Source organism: Aptenodytes forsteri, unplaced genomic scaffold (genome assembly GCF_000699145.1).
Source record: "Aptenodytes forsteri isolate BGI_AS27 unplaced genomic scaffold, ASM69914v1 Scaffold360, whole genome shotgun sequence".
Classification (NCBI taxonomy): domain Eukaryota; kingdom Metazoa; phylum Chordata; class Aves; order Sphenisciformes; family Spheniscidae; genus Aptenodytes; species Aptenodytes forsteri.
The window spans coordinates 354,639-377,321 of record NW_008796109.1 but is presented as its reverse complement, the minus strand read 5'-3'; the positions used below and the strand labels follow the sequence as shown (position 1 = coordinate 377,321).

Sequence of the window (22,683 nt, the reverse complement as noted above, 5' to 3'; positions counted from 1 at the left end):
CTTCTGAGAAATTCATACACCAATTGTCTACACTTCTAGTCATAATAGCACATATGCAGTGTATTAAGTCTGAATTGCCAGGCTTGCCATTACTGGAAGAGTTTGGTGGTGTCTTTACCCCATGTTACATTTCTTTCTGGAGGAAGAAATAAAATTTTCATAATGTACCCAGTGCTTCGGTGGTTACTGAGAAATTTCCTCCGGATCCCATCTGGTGAAACCAGTATGCTTTAATGGAGAATGGTAATAGCTTCTGACACTCTTACCCTAAATTCATATGTCTTATTAAATTCAGATACATTTTGTTTGCTTGGGCCTTCCCACAGGGGTTTAAATGCAAATGGCGGGCCTGGGTAATTAATGGTGGGGTATCAGTTGTCACTTACCACTTGATTTTTGAGTTATTTGATGTCACCCTCCCTTCTACTGAAGGTGGGCTTGGCTTTGAAAGGAAGAGAACCAGGGTCCTGGTACGGTGTGTGAACCACTGAGGTGAGACAGATGCTGCTGATGGGAGACTGGTGGGTTTTGCTTGTTTTAAGTAGTTCGGGGTAATACTCTCAATAAAGAAAGTAATGACAATACATTGGGAACAGATAATCCATGTTTTGTTTCCACTGTTGAAAAAAGAAATCTCTTGAAACAGTTTTAAAAGATTGTTTATTTTGTCCTAGTCTACCTGTTTGACTACCAATTTAAAATAGATAAGGTGAATGCCCTGTTTGACTACCAATTTAAAATAGATAATGAAGGTGAATGTGTTATTATGAGAACTCTGTAAACAAAGTGCGTGAAGAATAGATGCTGTGGGATAGAAAATGTACTGTTAAATGTGAAAGAAGTTTTAAATATCATTATCCAGTTGCAGATAACAACAGGGAAAGCAGCTCTTTGGGTTTGTTTTTTTGAGAAATGAATGGTTCAGGCCTGAAAAGTGAGGTGAAAAGTCAGTGCTGCTGGTACCACCACAATTCATTTTAATGTTGCCAGAGACCAGTGGTTGACATGGTTCTGTTTTGAAGTAACACCATTTTTTTTAAAACCTCCTAATGAAGGAGAAATATTTATGCATTGGTTATCCTCTTTTTAGTGACAAACCTTTATTGTGAGGAGGACAGCAAAATCTTCCTTAAAACTAAAAGTAAAACGTGTCCAGTAATCGTAAAGATGCAAAGGAACAGTGAACGTGCCTTGGAATATCTGTCATGCTGCAGAAAACAGAAACTTAAACTTTTCTGGATCTTGTGGGCTTCCTTTTGGTATTTGTTACGTTGTTCTAGGCAAGAGAATTGTACTTCAGGTTGAGTGAGTCTGCTCCTTCACCCTTCAGGGAATAGCATACTGTATTTACTGGCTACTTTTGACAGTGTTCCTTCAAGGTGTTGCAAATGTACATGACTGCTAATTGATTTGGATGAAATTTATGGGGAGCCTGCAGGGGTACGGACACCACCGCAGTGTGTGGAGGGGGGGGGGGGGGGGGGGGGGGGGGAGTACCATGTGACAACAATCCTTTGAGATCTTAATGTTGGTTTAATTAAATACTGCTTCCTATTTTTCCCACCCCTGCTGATTTAGAATAATCCATTGGTTTTCCAGAAATGAACATCTCAATGCAAAATGTAAGTTTAGTTTTCCGGACTAAATTCTGCTTTGGTGACTGAGTCCCTAGAGGTCAATTAAGTGTCCATGAAAGCCTTCCTGGAGTATTGAGTTTAGTATTGAAATCTGTGTGGTTAAGCACTTTGCTTTGATACATATTCCTCTGATGTACTGAACTTTGTTAGAGTTGAGACATGGTTCTGATGAGCAGTATTGCACCAGATAAATGTAGTGGTGTTTAGAGATTGGCTACGTTAGGGAAGGGGGTTTTTTTGCAATTGCAAATTTCCCATTTAAAAACATTTCAAGAGAAACACAAAATTCATAAAATGCTGCAGGGTCTAAATAGCATTTAAAACCAGTTTTCAAACACTTATGCTAAGATTTGAATGCATGAAATACATTTTAGGTATTGAAGGTGTTATATTTATACATTAAAACCCACATTTTCTTTTTACTGAATTTTATTGAAGGATATAATTTCCTGATAAGTAGAGGCCAGGTTTGTAGATTTTTTTTTTTTAATTTCATCTGCTTCTTAAAGGTGATAATGGATTAGTTTCTGATCTGAAGAAGGCAGGTTCCTTTTCCTCCATCAGCTCTGCAGTCTTGTCCTGTCTTCTGATCTCCCGCTGTGCTTCTAGCTGGCTTCTGCCACCCTTAGTTGCACGTTAAATTCTTTCTCTGCAATTCAGGTTTTAACGGAATAGCTTTGATAATATGCTATTTAGGTTTCCTGTCAGGCTTCATTATCTTTGGTCATGTGTTATCACTGGTTTTCTTTTTGTATTCTGCTTCCTTGAGCCTGCCTTTTTCTTTTCCCCTCCCTACCTCGCTTTCTCATGTACGTGTTATGCAGCTGGTAGGCTTCTGCCAACTCCGAGGGCTTGTCAGTAAAGAGTGAGTCAGATGGCTCAGATCTCCACTTCCCATCCCCTGCGAGGCTGAATGCAAAGCCTACCTGGCAGTGCCAGCTCTGGCGCTTGGGAGCAGGGAACGGACAAAGCAATTCTTGGCTACCGGACATAAGGAATATGCTGTCTTCCTGACTTCTCAAGTTTTGCTTTTACTGACTATGAAGAAACAAATTCTGTGATGAAGTTAGGGGTGTCTAATCAGAGTCCAAATCAGTAAGAAATGGAAATATTGGTGAGAAGTGGCAGTACTATTGCTTGGGAATATTGATGTTCTGACACAAGGACTTTGGGTGCATGCAGATGGTGGGACCCTCATCCCGGGGCTGTACGGTGCCCTTGGAGCTCCTTCTCTTTCCTGAGTGTTAGTCAAATCACTGACCTTGGGTCTGGAATTATTTTATTTTGCAGTGTCAAGTTAATTATTTTATACTACTAAGGTAGCATGTGAAACTACATGAAAGACTTGCAGTGAAGTATTTTGCTCAGGAAAGCATATGGTGTGTTTTGGGTTTTCTTTTCTTTCCTTGCAAGAAACTTTATGCAAGTCAGTGTCTCCATGGTCAGCTTTTCCAGTAAGAGAAGGAGTTTTCCTTAGTATTGGGGTGGCTTTTGGTCATAAAGCTTTACAGTTTAGTCTGCTATACAACCTGAAATAAAATGCATATCTTATAGGAAGATGTTATGCACTCTGGGAAAATACTTAAATCTTCTAAAGCAATCTGGGAGAAGTATGCCAATTCCCCTCCCCCCTTTTTTTTTAAATCAGAATAAATACCATCTTTCTTGCTTTAAAAGAATCTTGACACATTCTCATCCAAGTGTGTTTGAGATATGCTGATTTCATCTGTTTTGACATTGGGAAAGATTCTGAGGTCTGATGTTCTCCCTCTCCAATGAGGGAGAGAAAGGAGTTGGTGATCTGCATTTTTCCAATACCAAGTCCATTATTCTAGTATACAATCCAGTCTTGAAAAGGTTTGAAAGGTCTTATGAAATGAAAACAATTGTGAAGATCTCCATGACTGTCATGAAAGAGAATTTTTGTCTTTGGTATTTCTTTCATCCCCCTTTTCAAGGGCTCCCTGTTGATTTTGGTAAAAGAAAGAGATGGGTGAAGCAGGTTGACATTGACGCAGCACATAGGGAAACTTTTGACAGAGTTGGAGGTGCAATAATGAAAGACTTCTCATTTATTGGATGGTGTTACAAGTGCTACATAAAAACAGATGTAGTTTAAGTTCTTGATGTTATCTTTTTACTGAGTGTAGTTGGGGCTGGGTGTGTTTTGCGAGTATGAGAGGGAGCAAGCTGACAGTGGCAGCAGTGATGAGGCAGGTGCTGCTGGGCAAACCCCTCTGCCACTCTCCAAAAGGTTTGGTGGTTATTTTGTCACAGTCTTCTGCAGTCTAGAAAATTATATCACGTTAACCTCGGAGCCTGTGCAGTCCATATGCATTAAAAGACCCATTTTTGAGGGTAAACTGTGCTATCCTTTGTTTCCTACTGAAGAAGTGCTCACCACAGATGGCAAAAATGTCCTAGCTGTGCTGTTCCCATCGATCCCCCCGGTACAATACAAGGATGTCCTCGTCCTTCCTCCCGGTGACGTCGCCTCAGCTCAGCGTGTCGGTTCTTGCCTTCAGCCGAAGGGTGGCTTGGTGTGATGTGGGGGAGCCTGAAGGAAGCAAAGCAGCGCATAAAAACCCTGCGTCCTTTAGCCTGCTTCCTAACCCCCCTGTTTATGGATAAGAGGAACTCAGGTGTCACACACTTTCATAAATTAATCTCCAACGCTTTATCTTTTTCTTTCCTCTTTTATTCCACGTTTGTGTTTTTCCTAATTTTGGCATTCTTCACATGTATTTCCTTTTCCTTAAGATGGGGGAAGCTAAGTTAACGTTGCGTATTTGTCACTGGACGTTGGCCTTTCTCCCCCGCCTCCAACATGCGCGCTCTGTCTCCAGTTGCCAACCACGGTATAAATCGCAGGTTAACAAAATGTAGCTCCAGAGAGTTATCTCAGATGTAGAATGGAGAGTCAAATGTGCCATGAGAACTGATGAAAGACCCATTTATATGCTCAACAACAGCCTTTTCCTGTGGGTTATTTTCAGCATTGGCTCAGGAAATGTGCTTGTAAAGCTCCGTGGTATGCTGATTTGTATGGTGATATTTTAATTGCAGCAAGGTCTAATGTAATTGTGTATGTAACACAGTAAAATTTTTTTGGGCATAAAATAAATGTTGGGAAAGAAAGCAGTCAAAATATTAACTTCAGTTTTTATTTAAATGCCAACAGTGATATTAATATGCCTCATTTACCCAGCATTTATATTTGATTCAGTTAAAGATGTTTTAATGAATAGACTTAAATTATGCAGCTATGTTGTTTCAATGCACTAGACAAAATTTAGGTTAAGGAATGCAGGGTTTATTTTAGATGCTAGAATCCAAGAAGTTTCTTTTAAAAATATTAAGTTTACACAAGTTTTAATTTTTCCTTAAGATATCTTTGTGCTTATGAAAAACTGCTGCACTCAAGCAGAAGTGGACTAAAAAAAAAATCTCTAAGATGCATGTAAATAAATAAAAGGAGTTTTTATCAAAATTGCCATTTTGATAGCTACAACCTGAGCCGTATGGCTCAGTGATTTCAACTGCGCAGAGTTTAGTTGCTTTTTCTGTTTTGGGTGTTTTTTTCCCCCAGTGGTGTTCCTGGGGGTCGGATATTCTGTATCGATTTTTGAGATGAGCTGAAAAGTTTGAAAAAGTGTCTAAATCCCATTCTTCTAATCTGTGCAAAAGATCAGAGGAAGAGAGAGCACAAGTCCAGTCTTGCAAGCAGCTCAATTATTTTTTACAGCTAGTCTGTGTTGGTCTCAACCAAACTATTTCATCCTCAGTTTTCCAGCAGACTACCCAGGAAGCTGCGTCAGCTCTGGTGCATGCAGACAGTTGTGTGTTTAAGAGTTAAGTCACTCCATGTTTATTTTAGAACTAAGTCACTACCTTTTGAGTACTCTGCTACTTAGCTCTCTTGTCATCTTCTAGCTATGACATGTAAAAAACGGAGTGCAATAGGTTGCGCGTTATTTCTAAATTGAATGAGCAACTTTTTGAAGAGAGGTATTACAGCCCTGATTTCAGGGATAAAGTCACCCGAAAATCATAAAAATAATGATGAGTCAATACAGAAGATATTTAGGGCCTTGCATTAACTCTGATTTTAGTGGAGCAGAAGTAGTTATACATTGGAATGTCATGTTAGCTCTGGCAAGGTAAAATCAATTTTGTTTGAAATGGATATTAATAGGAGGTTTTGTTCTCACTTGGTCAAAGTTTTCCCTTTCCTATTTGATGTGTTCGGTTTTAGATTTTGTCACTTTTTTTTATAGCTTTCTAGAAGTCTATTCAGTGTGTGCTGGAGTTGTGTTGGGGGGGGGGTTGTGTGACTGGAAAGTAAAGTTTTATTTTTCTTCTGATCCTGCTGTCCTTTCCCAATAAAAGTTTTCCCAATAGGGTCTGTTTTATGAATTGAGAGAAGTTAGAATAGCAGGTCCTGATTGTAAATGAGTGCTGTATTTTGGTGGTCCTGTTTTATCGTGTTTATCACTTCCATGGCAGGAGTTCTTTCCAAAGGTCTTGGCCATGAGCATTGCAGCTCTCCCTGTGAAACGAGAATTAATGATAAGGGAAGGCAAAAAGCTGTAAATTCTGCAAAGACTTCCCTCTTTACCTACCCTGGGAGGCAGGTAATGCCTCACAGCTTTGAGTGGTGATGGGAAGAACTGATGCAGCGACTCCTTCCCCTGTACAAGTCTCAAGGCAAGGGTTTAAATCCCTGGGTTTTGCTGCAGTGTTTCACTTTCCAGTACCAACGCTCAGGACTGTCCTGTTGTATCCTCTTGGATTATATTCTGCTACATTGCCATCATCTCCTTTTGGCACTTTTGCTGGGGCCGCCCCAGCGGAGGCAGGGCGATGTGACTATGTCTCCTGCTTGTCACGACGGCAGCTGTGGCACGCTGCTCAGGAGCTGAACTGGCCCACTGTGGGCACCAGTTTTCTTGAAGACTTTTAAAACTGAGACCTCTTTTTTTTTTTTTTTTTAATGTGGCTTTTCTATGGTGAGTGTGGAAACATCTGAAGCATGCGTGTGTGTTTATGTTGAACTTTCCAAGGAACTGAGGAATTGCCAACAAATGGTCTCACTGAAGATCGGCCCTGTGAGCATGGGAGGCTGCCTGCGGCAAGAGCGGTCCTTGGGTGCCTCTGGCCACGGGAACTCGTGTTTTCAAATCGCAGCTAAATATGGAGATAATCTGAGAGCTGTTTGCACCTTTTTGTAAACCGTGCATTTTAAAATTGTGCAGTGAAGTATGCGCATGACTGTATTGATCGTAGTGTGCCTGAAGTAGGGTGACTGACAGAATGGACTGCTTAAAAAAAAAGGTACAAAATGTATTAAGTGTGAAACATATGACAAATGTCTTGCTTATTTTTTGCTCCGAATGCAAGTCAGATTTATTTTTTTCTTCTTCTTGAGGAAAGAAATAAGTGCTGTCTTGGCCTGAGGATAACAAATGCTAAACTAAACGCTGCTGGCTGCAAACGCTGGGATAACTTGGTTCCAGCAAGTCCGGTGTTGCAGTTTGCAGCCAAGTATAGAAGGAGCTGCCAGTGGCATGATCTAACAGGCTAAATGTGGTGGCAGCTCTCGGCAGCATTTGCGGTATCTCCTTGCCCAGAAAACCCAGGTGTGAGCAGGGAGTGTCAGAGGTAAAGACCAGGACAAAGAGGGTAGTTCTTGGCGTTTCTCTTGGCAGGAGCAAACTCCTGGCGTTCCCACCTGGCCTCTCTCTGCAGCCAGCCCTTTGCTCGGGAGGCAGCAGACAGCTTTCGAAGGACAAGCGGCTCTGAACCAAAATCTATTTTAAATAGATTGTCTTGAGCTTCTCTTTTGACAGTGTATCATGATCATCAAGGGTCCTGACTTCTGATAAAATACATAGATGCTTATGCATGCATACAGTACGTACAATATTGCTTAAAATAATTCAGTTTGAATTCTTGAAGTCTTTAAATGGCAATTTGAAAAAGTAACCTGATATGCACAAATCATTTTCAGTTGGAGTTGCTCAGCTGGATGTGGGCTGTTTCTGTTTTCTAGCTGTGATTCTTAAGGAGTATTTATGTTTGTAATTGTATGCTTAAAGTTCCCTAACCAGCCCAGAGAGAACATAGCACAACAGTTAGAAGCGATGCAAATAATCATGGATTCATTGGTCTAGTTTGTTTGCCTCTTGTTTTGTGGTGCTTTTTTTTTAAAGACTGTCATAGAGGTCTGTGTCATTCCTCAGCCATATCACCTATGGAAGGATAGCTTGCAAAAGAAACTAATGAATCTCACAGGCGCGATCTGTTCAGGTGGTCTTAAAAAATATAAATAAAAGGGAGATCAAGATCAACTGCCTGTCATGTTCCTTAGCATCAGACCAATAAAAACTCCTGGTTTGTTGCCTTTTTTGTTGCTATTAGTCCTAATAATATGAAGAACTTATTAAAATCATTGAGTTGTCACTGCAGAAGAACAAATGGCATAACTTTAATGCTACCATGTAAAATCCTATTTGAGAGGACACCTTGCTATCTCACTCTCTCACTGTGAAAAAGCACCATTTTTGGCAGAGAAGTTGAAGCCCAAGCAGCTTGGCTGCAATAAGGCAACCAGTCCCCAGTGCTGGCAGCCAAGCCAGCACTGCAAGAGCCGCAGTGGTATCCACCAGCCTTTCTCTCAGTGTCCACTACACCTAGAGAGGAGCGATGTGATCTCAGCTTCATCTCTTTCCATCTGTGCATCTGTCATTAAACCAGAGAGGTGACTGATGCTGTAGGAATAACTCAGATAAGTAAGCCACCTGGTCCAGGATGCATTTCATCCTCATTTACTGCTTAACGGTCCGGTATGCCTGAAGGAGAAATGAAAAGCAGAGGGACATAAAGAGGACAATGAGGGAGGGAATTTTTTAGCTATAATGGTAGACAGTCACCGTTGTTCAGAGAATCTGAAGTTTAAATGATGAGGTGAATATGATGGGTTAGGGTCCAGGTGCATCTGGAGTGTTACGAAGTTCATCTTTATGCTTTCCAGACTGGTTTGTGAAAGGAAATGTACTGATGTTGGCTTCTTCAGGATGGTTGTGGAGCTAAGGTATTGCAGCAAAATGTAACTTGTCCAAAAAGTACATTAATTGATGCCTTTATTAATCTTGCTGATCACTAATCCCATCATATATTTTCTTAAAACTTCCATAGGAGCTCACTAGTGATCTTGGATAGTATTCATTATTATCTTTGTGCTTTGCCAAGTATGCTTGCTTTCTAGAACTGATTTTCTTTTTCCCCCAAACCTGCAGTAAACAAATATTAAAGACATTGAACTGTCTTAAATAAAAAGTATTAAAGCAAAAGGAAGTTCACTAAACAAAATCAAGCAATTATTAACCAAGCAATAATTTCACTTAAGCTTTGACTTTCCAAGAGCATTTTCTGTTGTCTTGAGCACCCAAATCAGATAATTGCTTCTTAAATTGTTTCGGGATCTTAACTTGATTTCTGTATTTACAGCCCTTCTTTATACCTCAAAAGAGAGATTCTGAATTTAGATAGGACCTAACAGAAAAGATGCCATAGAACCTTTTTTATTTTCTTTTTTCCTTCAGTCTTTTAAATCTTTTATCCTTGGGATTTCCCAAAAGCATACAGCTAGGATCCATTGAGGGGAATCGGTCAGTGAGGCTTGCTGCCTTACCTACAGCTATTACAAGTATGAGGGGCTATGAAAAAATGCAACAGCCTTATCTGCTATTGACTCCACAGATTGCCAGTGTGCTTTTAGGTCTTAAAAAAAAAAAAAAAAAAAAGCAGCTGAATGTGCCTTAATTATTGAAATTGATTGCAGGGACTGGTGATATTAAAAACTGAAAATGGATGAACCAGCAATAGTAATTGTTACCTCTCTGGAGGAAAGTGAGATGCAAGCGGCCGTGAAAGGATTGTGAAATGCTGTAACAATACAAAAAGGATTTGAGATTAAACGTTATAGTAGGGTATGCTTATTGGCTCTCTGATGTTTTGGTGTGTATTTTTTAGTTGAGTAGGAACTTCAGTTTGTGTAATTTTGCCTGTATGTTAAAGGCTTTCTTAAAAAAACAAACACACGCACCCACAAAAAACTACAATGAAATACTGGAGGAAGAGACAGAAGAACGATAAAGGTGCTGAGACGCTCCTACAAAAAGCAGCGTAGAATGGACACTCCTTTTAAAATAACAAAAGGGTGAGAAAAGAAGAATTTAGCAGTGTTGTATGCAAGGTTCTGTTCATTCAGTATTCCTATATATTTTTGATTACTTACTGGAGGTAGAAAAAACATCTAAAAATAATGGGGATCACAAGGAAATGTGTGTAAAGCAGCAGCATGGATGAATCTATTTTAACAAATACTTTGGAGGTGTGGAAACTTGCTTTTTAGTAGTTATGGTGATGCTAACACTTGAAGTAATTCCAATATACTATAAAATACTTAATGTTGGGGCATTCCATGGCAGAGAATCTCTCTGAATCATCTCAGTCAAGCTTAAAATACTAATTGCCTTCTAAATGAATTGGGAACTGAGACTGAAATGTTAATTGTGACTTCAGGCTATAGTGTCCTATGCAGTGCCTAAATCAACAGTGCCTGAAAGTGAAGCCTCAGGCTTATTTGAAGCTTCTATAATAATACAAATAAGACAGTCTGAACTAGTCTTGGTCATCTTTTGAAGACAATAAGTTTTTTATGCTGATTAGGATTTATTTTTCTGGCTGTAATACCTTGATGACAGTTCTTAAGTTTTGACAGTTTATCTTGCTGTATGCCTGACTAGGACTGGCCTGTTTTGTTTCATTAGTATTTTACTGTCGCATTAGGAAAATACAGTGGAATGTATATGCTTCATCCCATAAACTGCTCATTCTGAGGCAAACTAATGATCCCTTCGTTTTATGTAAAATAAAAAAGCCCCACATCTATATTTAGGTAACTTGCTCACAAGATAACGGCAAGATATTCTTACTCAGTGGGCAGCACAGTGAGTTGGCAGTGATGGTGTTTCACATGACTGATAATGCAGAAGTTTCTCTTGGTTGTGCTGTGGGTAGGACAAAGAATCGTGATGAAGAGGGAACAAGATAGAGATAGGTATTTTGGGGATACTGTGAACTATCAGAAGAGCTGCTTAAAAATAACCACTACTGCATGCCTGTGGTATTTTGGAAAAGGGGAATTGATAAGTGGTAGAAAGGATTCTGTTTATTTAAAGATTTACTACTATTTCCAAACTCATTTAAAAGCTACAAGGAATTTCACTTTGTCCAGAGATAACTTTAAGAGAACTATATGTACACTTACGTTATGGGAGGTGATTCTGCCCCTCTGCTCTGGTGAGACCCCACCTGGAGCACTGCGTCCAGCTCTGGAGCCCTCAGCATAAGAAAGACACAGACCTGTTGGAGCGGGTCCAGAAGAGGGCCACAAAAATGATCAGGGGGATGGAACACCCCTCCTGTGAAGAAAGGCTGAGAGAGTTGGGCTTGTTCAGCCTAGAGAAGAGGCGGCTTTGGGGAGGCCTTATTGCAGCCTCTCAGTACTTAAAGGGGGCTTATAAAAAAGATGGGGACAAACTTTTTAGCAGGGCCTGTTGCAACAGGACAAGGGGGAATGGAGAGGTGGTGGATGCCCCCTCCCTGGAAACATTCAAGGTCAGGTTGGACGGGGCTCTGAGCAACCTGGTCTAGTTGAAGATGTCCTTGCCCACAGCGGGGGGAGATGACCAGATGACCTTTAGAGGTCCCTTCCAACCCAAACTATTCTATGACTTCAGAGGTAAAAGTACAGAAAGAGTAACCAGTAAACAAAAAAACCTGCTTTCTGTTTCGACAGAAAAGCCATACTGTTTATGATGAAAGGTTAAGGCATAAGGTACAAGGAGAGTCACATGTTTTCCAGCACATGGTTTATAAAGGCAGATTAACACAGCGACTTTGTCATCATCTTCTCTGAAGAAGAGGACACTGCCGCAGATAATACCAGGAGTGCATCTACCCACGGCTACAGTATCGCATCCTATCCCTGAACTGGCAGCTTCTTGTTTGATTCTGGGAAATGGCTGGGCGTGAACTGACTTTTGATCATTAATCATCTAATCATCCACTGTTTTTTCTTTAAAAAAACAAAGAAAGAAAAAAAAAAACACCACCACCAAAAAAAACTCAACAGAATGTTTCAGGTGGAAGAACCTGAGGGGGCTGTGTTAGGCTGTGAGCTGAGCAAGTACAGGATAAAGACGTATAGGGATTACTCTGAGGTGCTTTGACTGGTGGGGCAGATACTGTAGGCAAGATTTGGTAGATGGTTCTCTCAGCTCTCAGTGTCCTTTACAGGAATAGTAGGTGCATATGCACCACAAAGGCAAGAAAAGGACCTTACTGCTTAAATGTTGTTGTGATTCCCAGGAAGAAAAAAAAGTGTATACGCTGAGTGGCTCTCATCTGTGGACACTTACTAAACATCCTAAATTACCAGTAGTTAATTACTAAAAACTTTTAGTAGTTATTTAATAGGAAGTTTCAGTAAAAAAGCCGATTAATCGTTCATTTAGAAAATTCTTCACCCAACACAGGCCAGCTAGTTTGATCTTCATCCTTCAGTGGTGACAGGGTTATGTTTGCGCAAGCAGAGTACAGCCTCACCTAGAAATATGCTTGCTTCTGACTTCAAAAAGGGCAGGTTTTCTAAAATTTTAAGTGTTCGCACAGTTGCCCTGAAACGTTTAAATGAAAAATGATAGCAAAAGCTGGGAACAGACATCCTGTAGAGCATGCTTAGGCAAAAGGACTGTGATTTCACAAGTGTGGAAATAATGTTTTCTTAGTGGGAAGGAATCCTAGTTAAAGGAAATTAAAGCAGCAATTAAAACAAATATTAAGGATAGGAAAAAGGGCAATAAAACGTCCATTAACAAAAGTAAATGTTGATGAATAAGTGACTGAAAAGTGAATTCCAGTGTGGTTAGAGATAAAGCGCTCAATACATTTTGCAATGGAAAAAAAAATCCCAGATCAGATGCAGATTCAGTGACAGATGTGCATGATAAAACTAAATAATATAGTAAAGGAAGGAGTAGCAGTAGTTATTTCTGTTGCAGGTTTCAAATAAAGCAGGTGGATATATCTACCTCATGTAATGCTACAGATGAAATAAAGATGTTTGTCATCTATAAAATAAAAGGATATCAGATGGCATCTGCTAAAATAACCATTCTCAGGCCAATGGGTCATTTGGTTGTCAATTAGATAGACTAGACAAGGAGTTTTCTGAGTTGCTGAAGTTAACAATTAACGGCAGAATTGTTAGTGTCCTGCTAGTGCGGTTCCAGGGGAAGCTCTAGTGAAAAGCCACTTTTTTGCCTTCCTGAAACTTGTGGAGGCTCCACAGGAACAGTTGCTGGCGTACTCCATGCACTGTTGTCCTCAGCACTCGTCTCCCTGGCGGATGCTCTCTTTCTGCGTGGAGTTGATAATTTCCAAACTGAAATGACTGGGTGTCTCTCTGCACCCTGGGTGCTGCCGTCTTGGCTCAGGGTCTCGTTTGAACTCGATGATGAGCTTGCAATCTCCTTCCTCCCCCCACTCCATTTGGTTCTGGGAGACAGTAACTGCTTGGGTGTTTCCCAAGTCCTTCCTGTGTTATCTTAATAGAACCAAGCTATTTTAATCTTTTCTACATCTTTGCGGCTGACCAAAGTCTGTCCACAGGCCAACTTATCTTGTCTTCATCTCTAAATACATTTCTATTTGTGATCAGCATTTGTGTGCTGTTTTGTTGTTTGTTTTTTTTTTTTTAACTCTGCCTTGAGCATTGAGTAATCAACACCTTGGTGTGTCTGCCAGAGCATCCTCACACAGCTAGTATTCCTTACTTCTGCCATTCATGTTACGGGCAGCAACCTCCCATGGGACCCATGCTGACAGCTTTTCTTTCTGGTGACTATCACAGTTGGAGGTGGTGAGTCTGAAGAGTCGCCCTCCATCCCTGCTTTCTTGTGATTCAAAGTTGGGAAAAGAAAAGATCAGTCGTAACTGTCCCTTGCACAGGGAAGCAGAGGGCAGCTATATGGGGAAGTGTGTAGCCCTGACAGATGTTGGCTGCACAAAATCAGGTGTTGATCAGCACAGTGAGATCTCTGCTGGCTGCGACAGCTTGGGGGCAAGGGTTTCTGGATTTGCTTTTTGTTTTGTAGGGTAGCTAATCACTTTTGGCTCATATCACAATAAGCCTGTGGCATCCCAGCATCTTTTTGCAGGCCTTGAACACAGATTATGTGAATTTAGACATGGCTTTAGTGTAATTGGCAATTATCAGATATTTTTAAGGATTAAAAGTAGGAGCGCAGGGATGTGCTGTGTTTCTATGTAACTTTACCAAAACTCCAGGCTGTTTCCTCTAGTCTCTGTTTTCTTCTTTATCTTTCCCTACCCCCTTTTTTATTTTCTTCTATAATTGCGTTTCTTAAATCTCTACTGAAGTTGTCAAGGCTAGTTAGAGGAAGAAGGTTGTGTGCCTGTCTCATGCAATTTCTGTGTTGCAAATACAGCTGAAGCTAATGAAAAGAGACCTCTATAATCATTGTACAGCAGCAGAACAAGGTTATATTTTATAGCTTTGACAGCTACGTGGAAGGTGTGTGTCTCCGGGGGATGGGAGTTTTTAATGACAAAAGATGCTGCTTTCTTGTTTTTAAGAAGAATTATTGGACAGAACAGTTACAATATTGCCATCACTGATGCAGTAGTTTAGCATATGCATTGAGAGACAACCCTGTATATATACATGCATCTAAAATTTCAGACAGAAAGCTCCAGCCTGAGTACCATATCTGCAACAAGTCCTGGTGCTATGAGATAGAGGAGAGCAAAACGGCTCTGATCTTTCTTTATCCTTCTGGCACACAGTACAAATGTTGCACTATACATGCACATAGCAATAAGGGACTAGATTTATCAAACTTTGCTGTCAGGCAAATTCTGATGGACAAGAATAACATAAATACTCCAAAGGTATTGTGGCTTTTGCTCGCTGTGAGCGAGCGTTGTATCAATACCAGCATAGATAAAACACTGCAGAGTTATGAGTCCACTGCGGAAAAGCCTATCACTGTTGTCACCTTCAGACTACCCACTACTGTTTTCAGTGTTTCTGATACCAAGTAGACCATTTATTGTAGGGTAAAACAGAAAGCTCTTTACATAAATAAAGTATGGTATGTTTATCGACTGTACATATTTTAATTTTAGGTCCTTAGAAGAACACCATGGTCATCCTAACGTGGTAATGGGAGATCTTCAGTCAGATGAAGACGATATCATGAACAGTTCTGATGAAGATGATGACACAAATTCTGATTCCAGCAAAGGGGAACCTGATCCTCAAGAATATAAACAGGTATCTTTTTATCTTTATCTTCTGAAGCTATTACTCACTCTTGCACTATTTTGTAAGTTGTAACCTGTTGGGATATTGTCAAATAAAAGGCATTGAGTAAACATAACTTTATATATTTCTTTTTGTCATTCTTATTGTTTAGTGTTTTTTTTCTAAAATTTTAATTTAATACGTGTATGTTAGCCTGATATTAAGAGGTCAAGTTTAGAAATAGCCCACTACAAAGTGTGTGTTGCCTGGCATATTTGTTCTTAATCTTTTACTGAATCATGGAGCTGTAGACCTGCCTACCATGCCCCTCTAACAGAGCTACATGCACAGATGTATGTTTAGAGATCTTTGGTTTTGAGACTTGTAAATACCTTTTAATGAGGCTGTCTGTGACTCAGATCCTAGAGTGTACAGTGTCTCTTGTGCACTGAACATTTAAAATCAACCTTTGATTTGTTAGCCTTGGTGAAGCCCAAGGAAAGGGGCCAGGTGAAGGTTGCAAGGTCTGAGAAGGTCCTTCTGGAAAATATCTCGGAAGCTGTAGTTTTGCCTGGATGGTCCTGTTTTGGGGGCCTCTGCCATGCAGCAAAGGCTGTGTCCCAGTAACCGTTTCTGTGCAGACAGCTTTCTTGCGTTTGCAGGTTCTGCATGCTAACCTGCCAAATCACTGCTTGGTGCACAGGGGACAGATGACTGAACCAGTTTTTAATTCTTCCTTTTCGATGGCATGAAACCTGCCTTTCAGCATTTAAGTTCCTTAATTCACTTCTTTGGTGCTGAGGAGAGACTATTGGTATGTGCGCAAGAGACCTGTCGTTGTAGGGTTGCAGAGCCACCTCTGTGGCCCTTGGAGGAGCGTAAGCCATACTTGACTGTTGTGGTTGAGGTCTGACCTTCTGCTAGCTTCTGCGAGTGCCAGCTTGGAATGATTTCCCTTATTTTAACCTTATTTCTCCTTTAGATGAGGAGCAGGAAGACAGTACTAACAACTTAGAATGAAATCGAGTACTGGGGGTCCTATCCCTCTCCTTGGGGATACCTGCTTTCTTATTTCTCAGTCCTGGATGCTCTGGCACCAGCCTGCCCATAGACCAGTGCCTCTCCTCAGCACCAATCCTGGCAGCTTTGTTTCCTTTGATAGTAGTTATATTTGCTTCCTCTCCATAAAAATGAATAATAATTAAAAAAAAAAAAGGCAGTGAGACTTTTTAGGGCTGGAAGAGAAGACTCAATGGTGATGTGTCAGACCTGAATGTCATTTAACTAAATCTTCTGAGGAATAAATTGGGGGAGGGAAAGAGAGTTGAGGGAAAAGCTTGTTCCTGTGCAACTAAGCAGGACTGTACCCGTGTAGAAGCTACCTTACCTTGTGTGCCTCTAGGAATGCCCTCAACCTTTCACGATGGAGTTTTACAGGAAAGAGTCCCTGTTACGAGGCTTCTTGGGCAGGTTTTGCCGAGTGATTCAGTGCTTGCTTGAGCCGCCTGCGGCATATGCGGCTGGCAGCTGGGGATTAACAACCAACTTCCTAACAGGGAGAGCAGCTGCAGAGGAGAATGAAGCAGTCACTGCATCGGTCATCAGCTGGGCTTGTTTTTATTTTCCCTTACCCCAAGCATCTGGCTGTTTTGATGCCTTTTATCCGTTAGAGGAGTTACAAGGCTCCTTCCCAATGCCACGCCTGAGAGCCCAATTTGTATCCCTTCGGTTCTCCCATTAGAGACTCTCTTAGGCCCAGAGTATCTTTGAGCAAATGCAAAGTGGCCTTTTCAGTGCCAGTTGGTATGTGAAAAGTCTTTCATATGGGGTTGAAAACAGACTGTGATATTTCATTTTGTAATTGTTTAGTGTTAGCATCTTGTTCTCAAAATACTAATTTTCATCTCATTTGCAACCGTCACATCTACAGTGATGGCAGATACCTTGCTCTGCATAATTGAGTTACTTGTGAATTCAGTCTTGTAGGGAGCGTGTCAGCTGTGCTTTCTAAAAAGGCATCGAGGCCTGAGGATGGGTGTTAGAATCTCGCCTGAATCCGATTGACCCTCACTGGGTAGATCTCAGTGTTTTCTGGAAATAAGTTTAATTTTAGAAGTAAAATCCCAGCTCTGTGTGAAGCTGTCTGTGTAGTATATAAAATAAATAATGTATCTTGCATATATGTGATGCAACACCCAATTATTAAATTTAGAAATTAATTTTAATTTAGTAATTCAGCACTGTGTCAATTCAAATGAAAAAAAAATTTAGATTTATTTCTTATTTTGAGTATAACAATATCATTAAAACCAACCTATGAGTATCATCAGTTCCATGGTTTGATTTCTAGCACCTGAGACTTGTTTAGAGGTTCGGAGAAGACCTAAAACTCCACATGAATCTTGCAACATTAGTGCTTCTGACCCAAAAGTTCATATATGCAATGCCACCGATACCTGCTTTTCCAGATAAACTGTTCAATGCCTATATTATACTACCATACTCAAGACAGTCTCCCCAGGACTTCCATCGCACTTGTGTTGTATATCCTGTGATGTTTTAGTGCTCCTCATCCACGCTCTTTCTTTGCAGCCCATTGAAATGAAAGCCTGAATATCTAATAGATGTGGTGACAGCTGGCAGGAGAGAAGCATATGGCAAACCATGAGAGCTGTTATGGAGAAAGGTGTTTTATCTGAGGGAAATTATACACGGGAGTTACACTGAGTCGAAAACATTTGCATCCTGACACCTACCCCCTTTTGCTTTGCTATACCTGTTCCTTATATCTGATGTTGAACAGTAGCATTGATTTTTTGGAAGCCAAATGTGTGCACATAAAAAACATCATCTCCACAGTGTTTCAGGTAGATGACAAGGCTCGCACTTCTACAGCTTTGCAGTACGGTTGCTATGTTTTTCAGCAACTCCTTTAGTAGACGGTCAGAAGCTGACTTCTCTTCAGTGTGATATTTTTCTCCTTTCATCTTCTTTTTCAGTAAAGAAAATGTGGGTTGTTTGTGGTTTTTTTTTAAGATGTTCCTGAAACCCGTTTGAGTTTACTGCAAATATTACTGTTGCTGTATTAATCAGAAAAAAAATTAATAATATACAGATATTATCCGTACTTTACTACTTTCTCTAACCAATAATTGTCACTTGCTAGGGCTTCATTTGTTATGGGCTTCAATACTTCCTGTAATAAGTAAATAGAAAGGCTGATAGTGTTATAAAAACTACTCTTAGCTAACATTGTTGTTTCCAGCTACAAGCTGAATTGATTTTCTCACAGATCCTGAAAAGCCAGAAGATCTCAAAGCCAGGAGATTACAAAGCAGTATAAAACACTTTTATTAGAAATAACTATAGAATAATTACATTGTATTTGAGGAACTACTAGCCTGAAATGATCTTTATGACAGTTTTAGTAGATGCATAGTATAACATACAATTTTATTTGCAGAGTAAGGCAGCTGGAAAGAAAACAAAGGTTTACCATATTGCCAAGGAGATCATGAGCTCGGAGAAAGTGTAAGTGTCAATGCTAAACTTAACAGCTACTCAGCTTATTTTAATTGGGCAATTAAAATGTAACTATTTGCTTTTTCTTGCTTTTCTGATAGGTTTGTGGATGTGCTAAAGCTCTTACACATTGTAAGTATCAGAAAAAAAAAAGCTTCCTCTTCTATGTTTAATCTGTTAAAGTTCTATGTTTAGGCTTTATTGTAGTGAATGTGACTTTTTTCTGCTGTGTCTACATATTCAAAATATAAAAATCTAATTAAGCAGAAGTTTAAAGTTTCAGATTTTATATAATGGATGAATATTTTGGTGGTTCCTTCTCCATCTCCTTAATTAATGTATGCGGTCTTCCAGCTGAGTGGGGGTATTGCTTGAATATTGAAAATGGAATATATATCCATTTATGTTAATCAGCATCATATTTATAAGCCAGCTTGTACCATAGCAACCAAAATAAAATCTTTGGTTAGAATAACTTTTAAAGGAAGGGGGGGAGGTGGGAACAGTTTACCTTTAGAAATAGTAAATAAAAACACACATTCTTTCGGTAATCTAACTAATTAGCTCTAACGTTGGATCCATCACCATGGCAGCATATTTTTTTGGGCTGCAATTCTTTGACAGATGCTTGCTTTGTTAATCAGCATCATATTTATAAGCCAGCTTGTACCATAGCAACCAAAATAAAATCTTTGGTTAGAATAACTTTTAAAGGAAGGGGGGGAGGTGGTTACCTTTTACCTTTAGAAATAGTAAATAAAAACACACATTCTTTCGGTAATCTAACCTCTAACGTTGGATCCATCACCATGGCAGCATATTTTTTTGGGCTGCAATTCTTTGACAGATTTGCTTTCTGGCTCTAACGTTGGATCCATCACCATGGCAGCATATTTTTTTGGGCTGCAATTCTTTGACAGATGCTTGCTTTCTGATAGCAGCTGTGATTGTAGTATACGCAATGTGCTGTTCACAGCAAGGGTTAAGTATTTAATCCATGCTTATGCAGACCAGTCGTCTGTTAAACATGCTGTGTAGAGGGTGATAATAGCAAATTAATGAAGAATTTAGTTTTCTCTAGCTCCATTTTATGTGTTTTCTGTCAGCTTCTAAGTGATATGTGTTTGTACCGTTTTGTCACTCTATTAAGTGCAAGCATAGTAATTTTTTTTTCCTTGGGCAATAGAAGTGGTTATATTGCAAACAGATGCGTTAGTCTATCTTAGTCTCTTGAGAAGCATGTTCTGTAAAACTGGAAACAAAGGCTCTTATAGATGGATGTATATAGTCCTGTAATATGGAGATCTTTCAGGAAACAAAAAACTTACCACATCACTTGCTGATTCCTCTTTTGCCTTCCATTTTAGTAATTGATTTTCTTATTCTGTTGAGGCTTGGTTTTTAATAGCTGGGTCAGGCAGTGGCGGCCAATGTATAATTTATATTGAACATGGTTTCTAGTACAGAACTCAAGCTTAAATACTGGTTAAAGGAAGAAACAAGTTTTAAGCTATATGATTTTTAATTATCATATTTTTCAGGCACATAACTTATATCTTAAAGGTGTCTTCGCTTTTTCAGTGTACCAGTTCTTCAGGTAACATGCGCAGTACTGGAAGCAGAGGCCGTTGGTGCAGAGGATGGAGGCAAGCAGAGGAAGAATGTGGGAGAGGGAAAGTAGTAGGGAGTTTAGGAAGTTTCTGGGGTAAACTTCAGGTTGTCTGCACATTGTAAATGTGCAGTGCTGTAGGATGTGTTTTGCTTTGTTTTAATGGATAACTCACAGCTCTATTCATGACAGTATGCTAGTTTCTAGCTGCCAAATAAAAACCCATTAGAAATGCTTTTGTTGGCTAGCAATAACAATTGACATGTATTCAGCCTGGTCTAACGGAGAGGATGCTAGGCTAGGAGTGGAGGAAATACTTTGCCCTCAACTTGTCCGTTGGCCTGCAGTGTGAACCTTGGTGAATGTCCTTGTCAGACTGGGCACCAGTTTTGAAGCTCTGTGTGTGTGTGTGCGTTCTTCATTGAATAAAAATTGCCATACCTGAGAAAGGTTGCAGAAACATGTTGTTTTATTTACAGAGAGTGGTATGCCTGGGGATTTGTGTATGTTTGTCACAGGCATTCTTAAATCTGTTTGTTTAAGCATATATTTCTTATGGATAATATTTAAACGTTGATAAAACTACCCTTTTGATTTTACCTGTACTGAACCACTTTGGCTTCAGTGTCAGGATTACTAACTGCCAGTCAAGCAACCTCTGACAGACTTCTGGAATTAAAACTTAGATTCTCCCCAGTCTGGGCTGTTTTACCCATAGTAAAGATTTGGCTGGTCAGGTGAGGCTCCGTTACACCTTCTGAATGTGGTTTTCCGTTAGTGGTTTTCCGAAGAGTAAATACTTGAAATTTAGTGACTAATTCCATTAGTGATGATCTGAAATTAATAGTATTCTCCTCAGTTTGTCTTACCAATGCCAGTTAATGCAGCTCATGGCTCTTCGTACAGCCAGGGAACAGAACTGTTGATGTAAGAAAAAGATTTTTTAAGTTGCTACTGCTTAGAGCATTTGAAGTGGAGTCTAAAGCAGTTGAGAAGGTGGGAATGTGGTTGCAAACTGGTTACGTACCACTGAAAAAGATTTTTTAAGTTGCTACTGCTTAGAGCATTTGAAGTGGAGTCTAAAGCAGTTGAGAAGGTGGGAATGTGGTTGCAAACTGGTTACAAGTACCACTGATTTTTTTTTTTTTAGCATTTTTTTTCTTTTATATTGACAAAGTCAAGTTAGGTGGAGCAACTCTTCCAAGATACCAGGGTGCCAGCCTATTTGGACACTGTTGCACTTTGTAAGTACACCTGGCTGCTTCTGTTGAAGACAGACTACAAAAGTTCTCTAGAAAATGATAAACACTTGGGGACACTTCTGTAATATGAAGTAAGCTGGTCATAACAGAGATAAGGGACTTAACTGGCTTTGCACGCTGATGCTCTCTCAAACATACTCGGTGAATGGGGTTGCTTGAGGGAAGAATCAAACATTAGATGTAATCCTGAATTCTCTGTATTTCTGTAACTATTGTAACGATCTTTTAGAGGACAAGATTCCAGTAAAATGCTGTTAGAAACTCCTGAAAACAAAGGGGCTTAAATCAAACCAGCTCATCTGTATGCATCTTTGTGAGATGGTTCATGCATGGCCTCCAGAGAGTAAACAAGGATTGAGAAGATGTGAGAAGTGCTGTTTCTTCCCTAAGGGCACTTGCAGGGGAAAAAAAAAAAAAAGAAAAGGAACGGTGAACTGGATGTAAAACATAAGTGATGTAAGAGAAACAAGTTTGTCACCGCTCTCTGAGATGCTCTGTGCCCAAAAAACACCTGGCGTTCCTGGAAAAGGAGTAAGGCAGGATTGGTGCCATTTGTACTTCTTTGTTGTGGGATTCTTTGGAAATGGTTTGCTTTGCACAAGTGAGAGGACCTCCTCAGCAGCACCCTGTTGCTGTAAGGGTAAGCTGCCTGGCTTATTTGCTGTCATTTCTTTTGTCCATTTTTGTTCCTAATTTTGTTCTTTTGCCAAAACCCACCACTCTTTTTGATTTTGTTTCCCCTCCTGTGACAGTATGGGCAGTGAGGCTTCTGGTCCAGCAGAGGAACTTGCTTTTTGGGATGGCTCCTTCGTTTGCAAGGCTTAGTGTATGACGTTGTGCTGTGTGAGCAAAGAAAAACTTAACCCTTTGGGCATTTGCCTGAGCCTTTAGATCTGCACATCTGACTTAGACCTCAGTTCTGTCCTTATTAGTACTCTAAGACCAAGCAGGAGGTTGTCAGGAGGCAGCTGTAACTTTTCTGTAGCCACAAGATCAGCTTCTTATTGGAGAAGGCAGAGAAGAGGTCAAACATCTCCCTTCTCCCCCACCCCCCACATTGTGTATCCTTCTGTTGAAGATTATCTTAAGTTTTACTGAATCTTTCTATGTTTGGTTGTGGAATAATCAACTATAAGAACATCTTGATTTTAATAAGTTAGTTTTATGTTAGCGTTACATATGGGTGCTGTGCTACTTGTTATCCGGGGCTGTGTTTCTTGAAGTCCCTATTCTTTGGACTCTAGACCATAACCAGAG

At 40.0% G+C, this 22,683-nt stretch overlaps 1 protein-coding gene across 1 annotated transcript in view; it reads left to right on the top strand.

The window, feature by feature from the left end:
• Positions 1-22,683, top strand: part of FGD6 (FYVE, RhoGEF and PH domain containing 6) — a 65,910-nt gene that overhangs the window by 5,484 nt on the left and 37,743 nt on the right. The window contains 3 exon segments of the mRNA XM_019474033.1: positions 14,916-15,063; positions 18,497-18,564; positions 18,657-18,687. Coding sequence (XP_019329578.1) covers positions 14,916-15,063; positions 18,497-18,564; positions 18,657-18,687 — 247 coding nt within the window.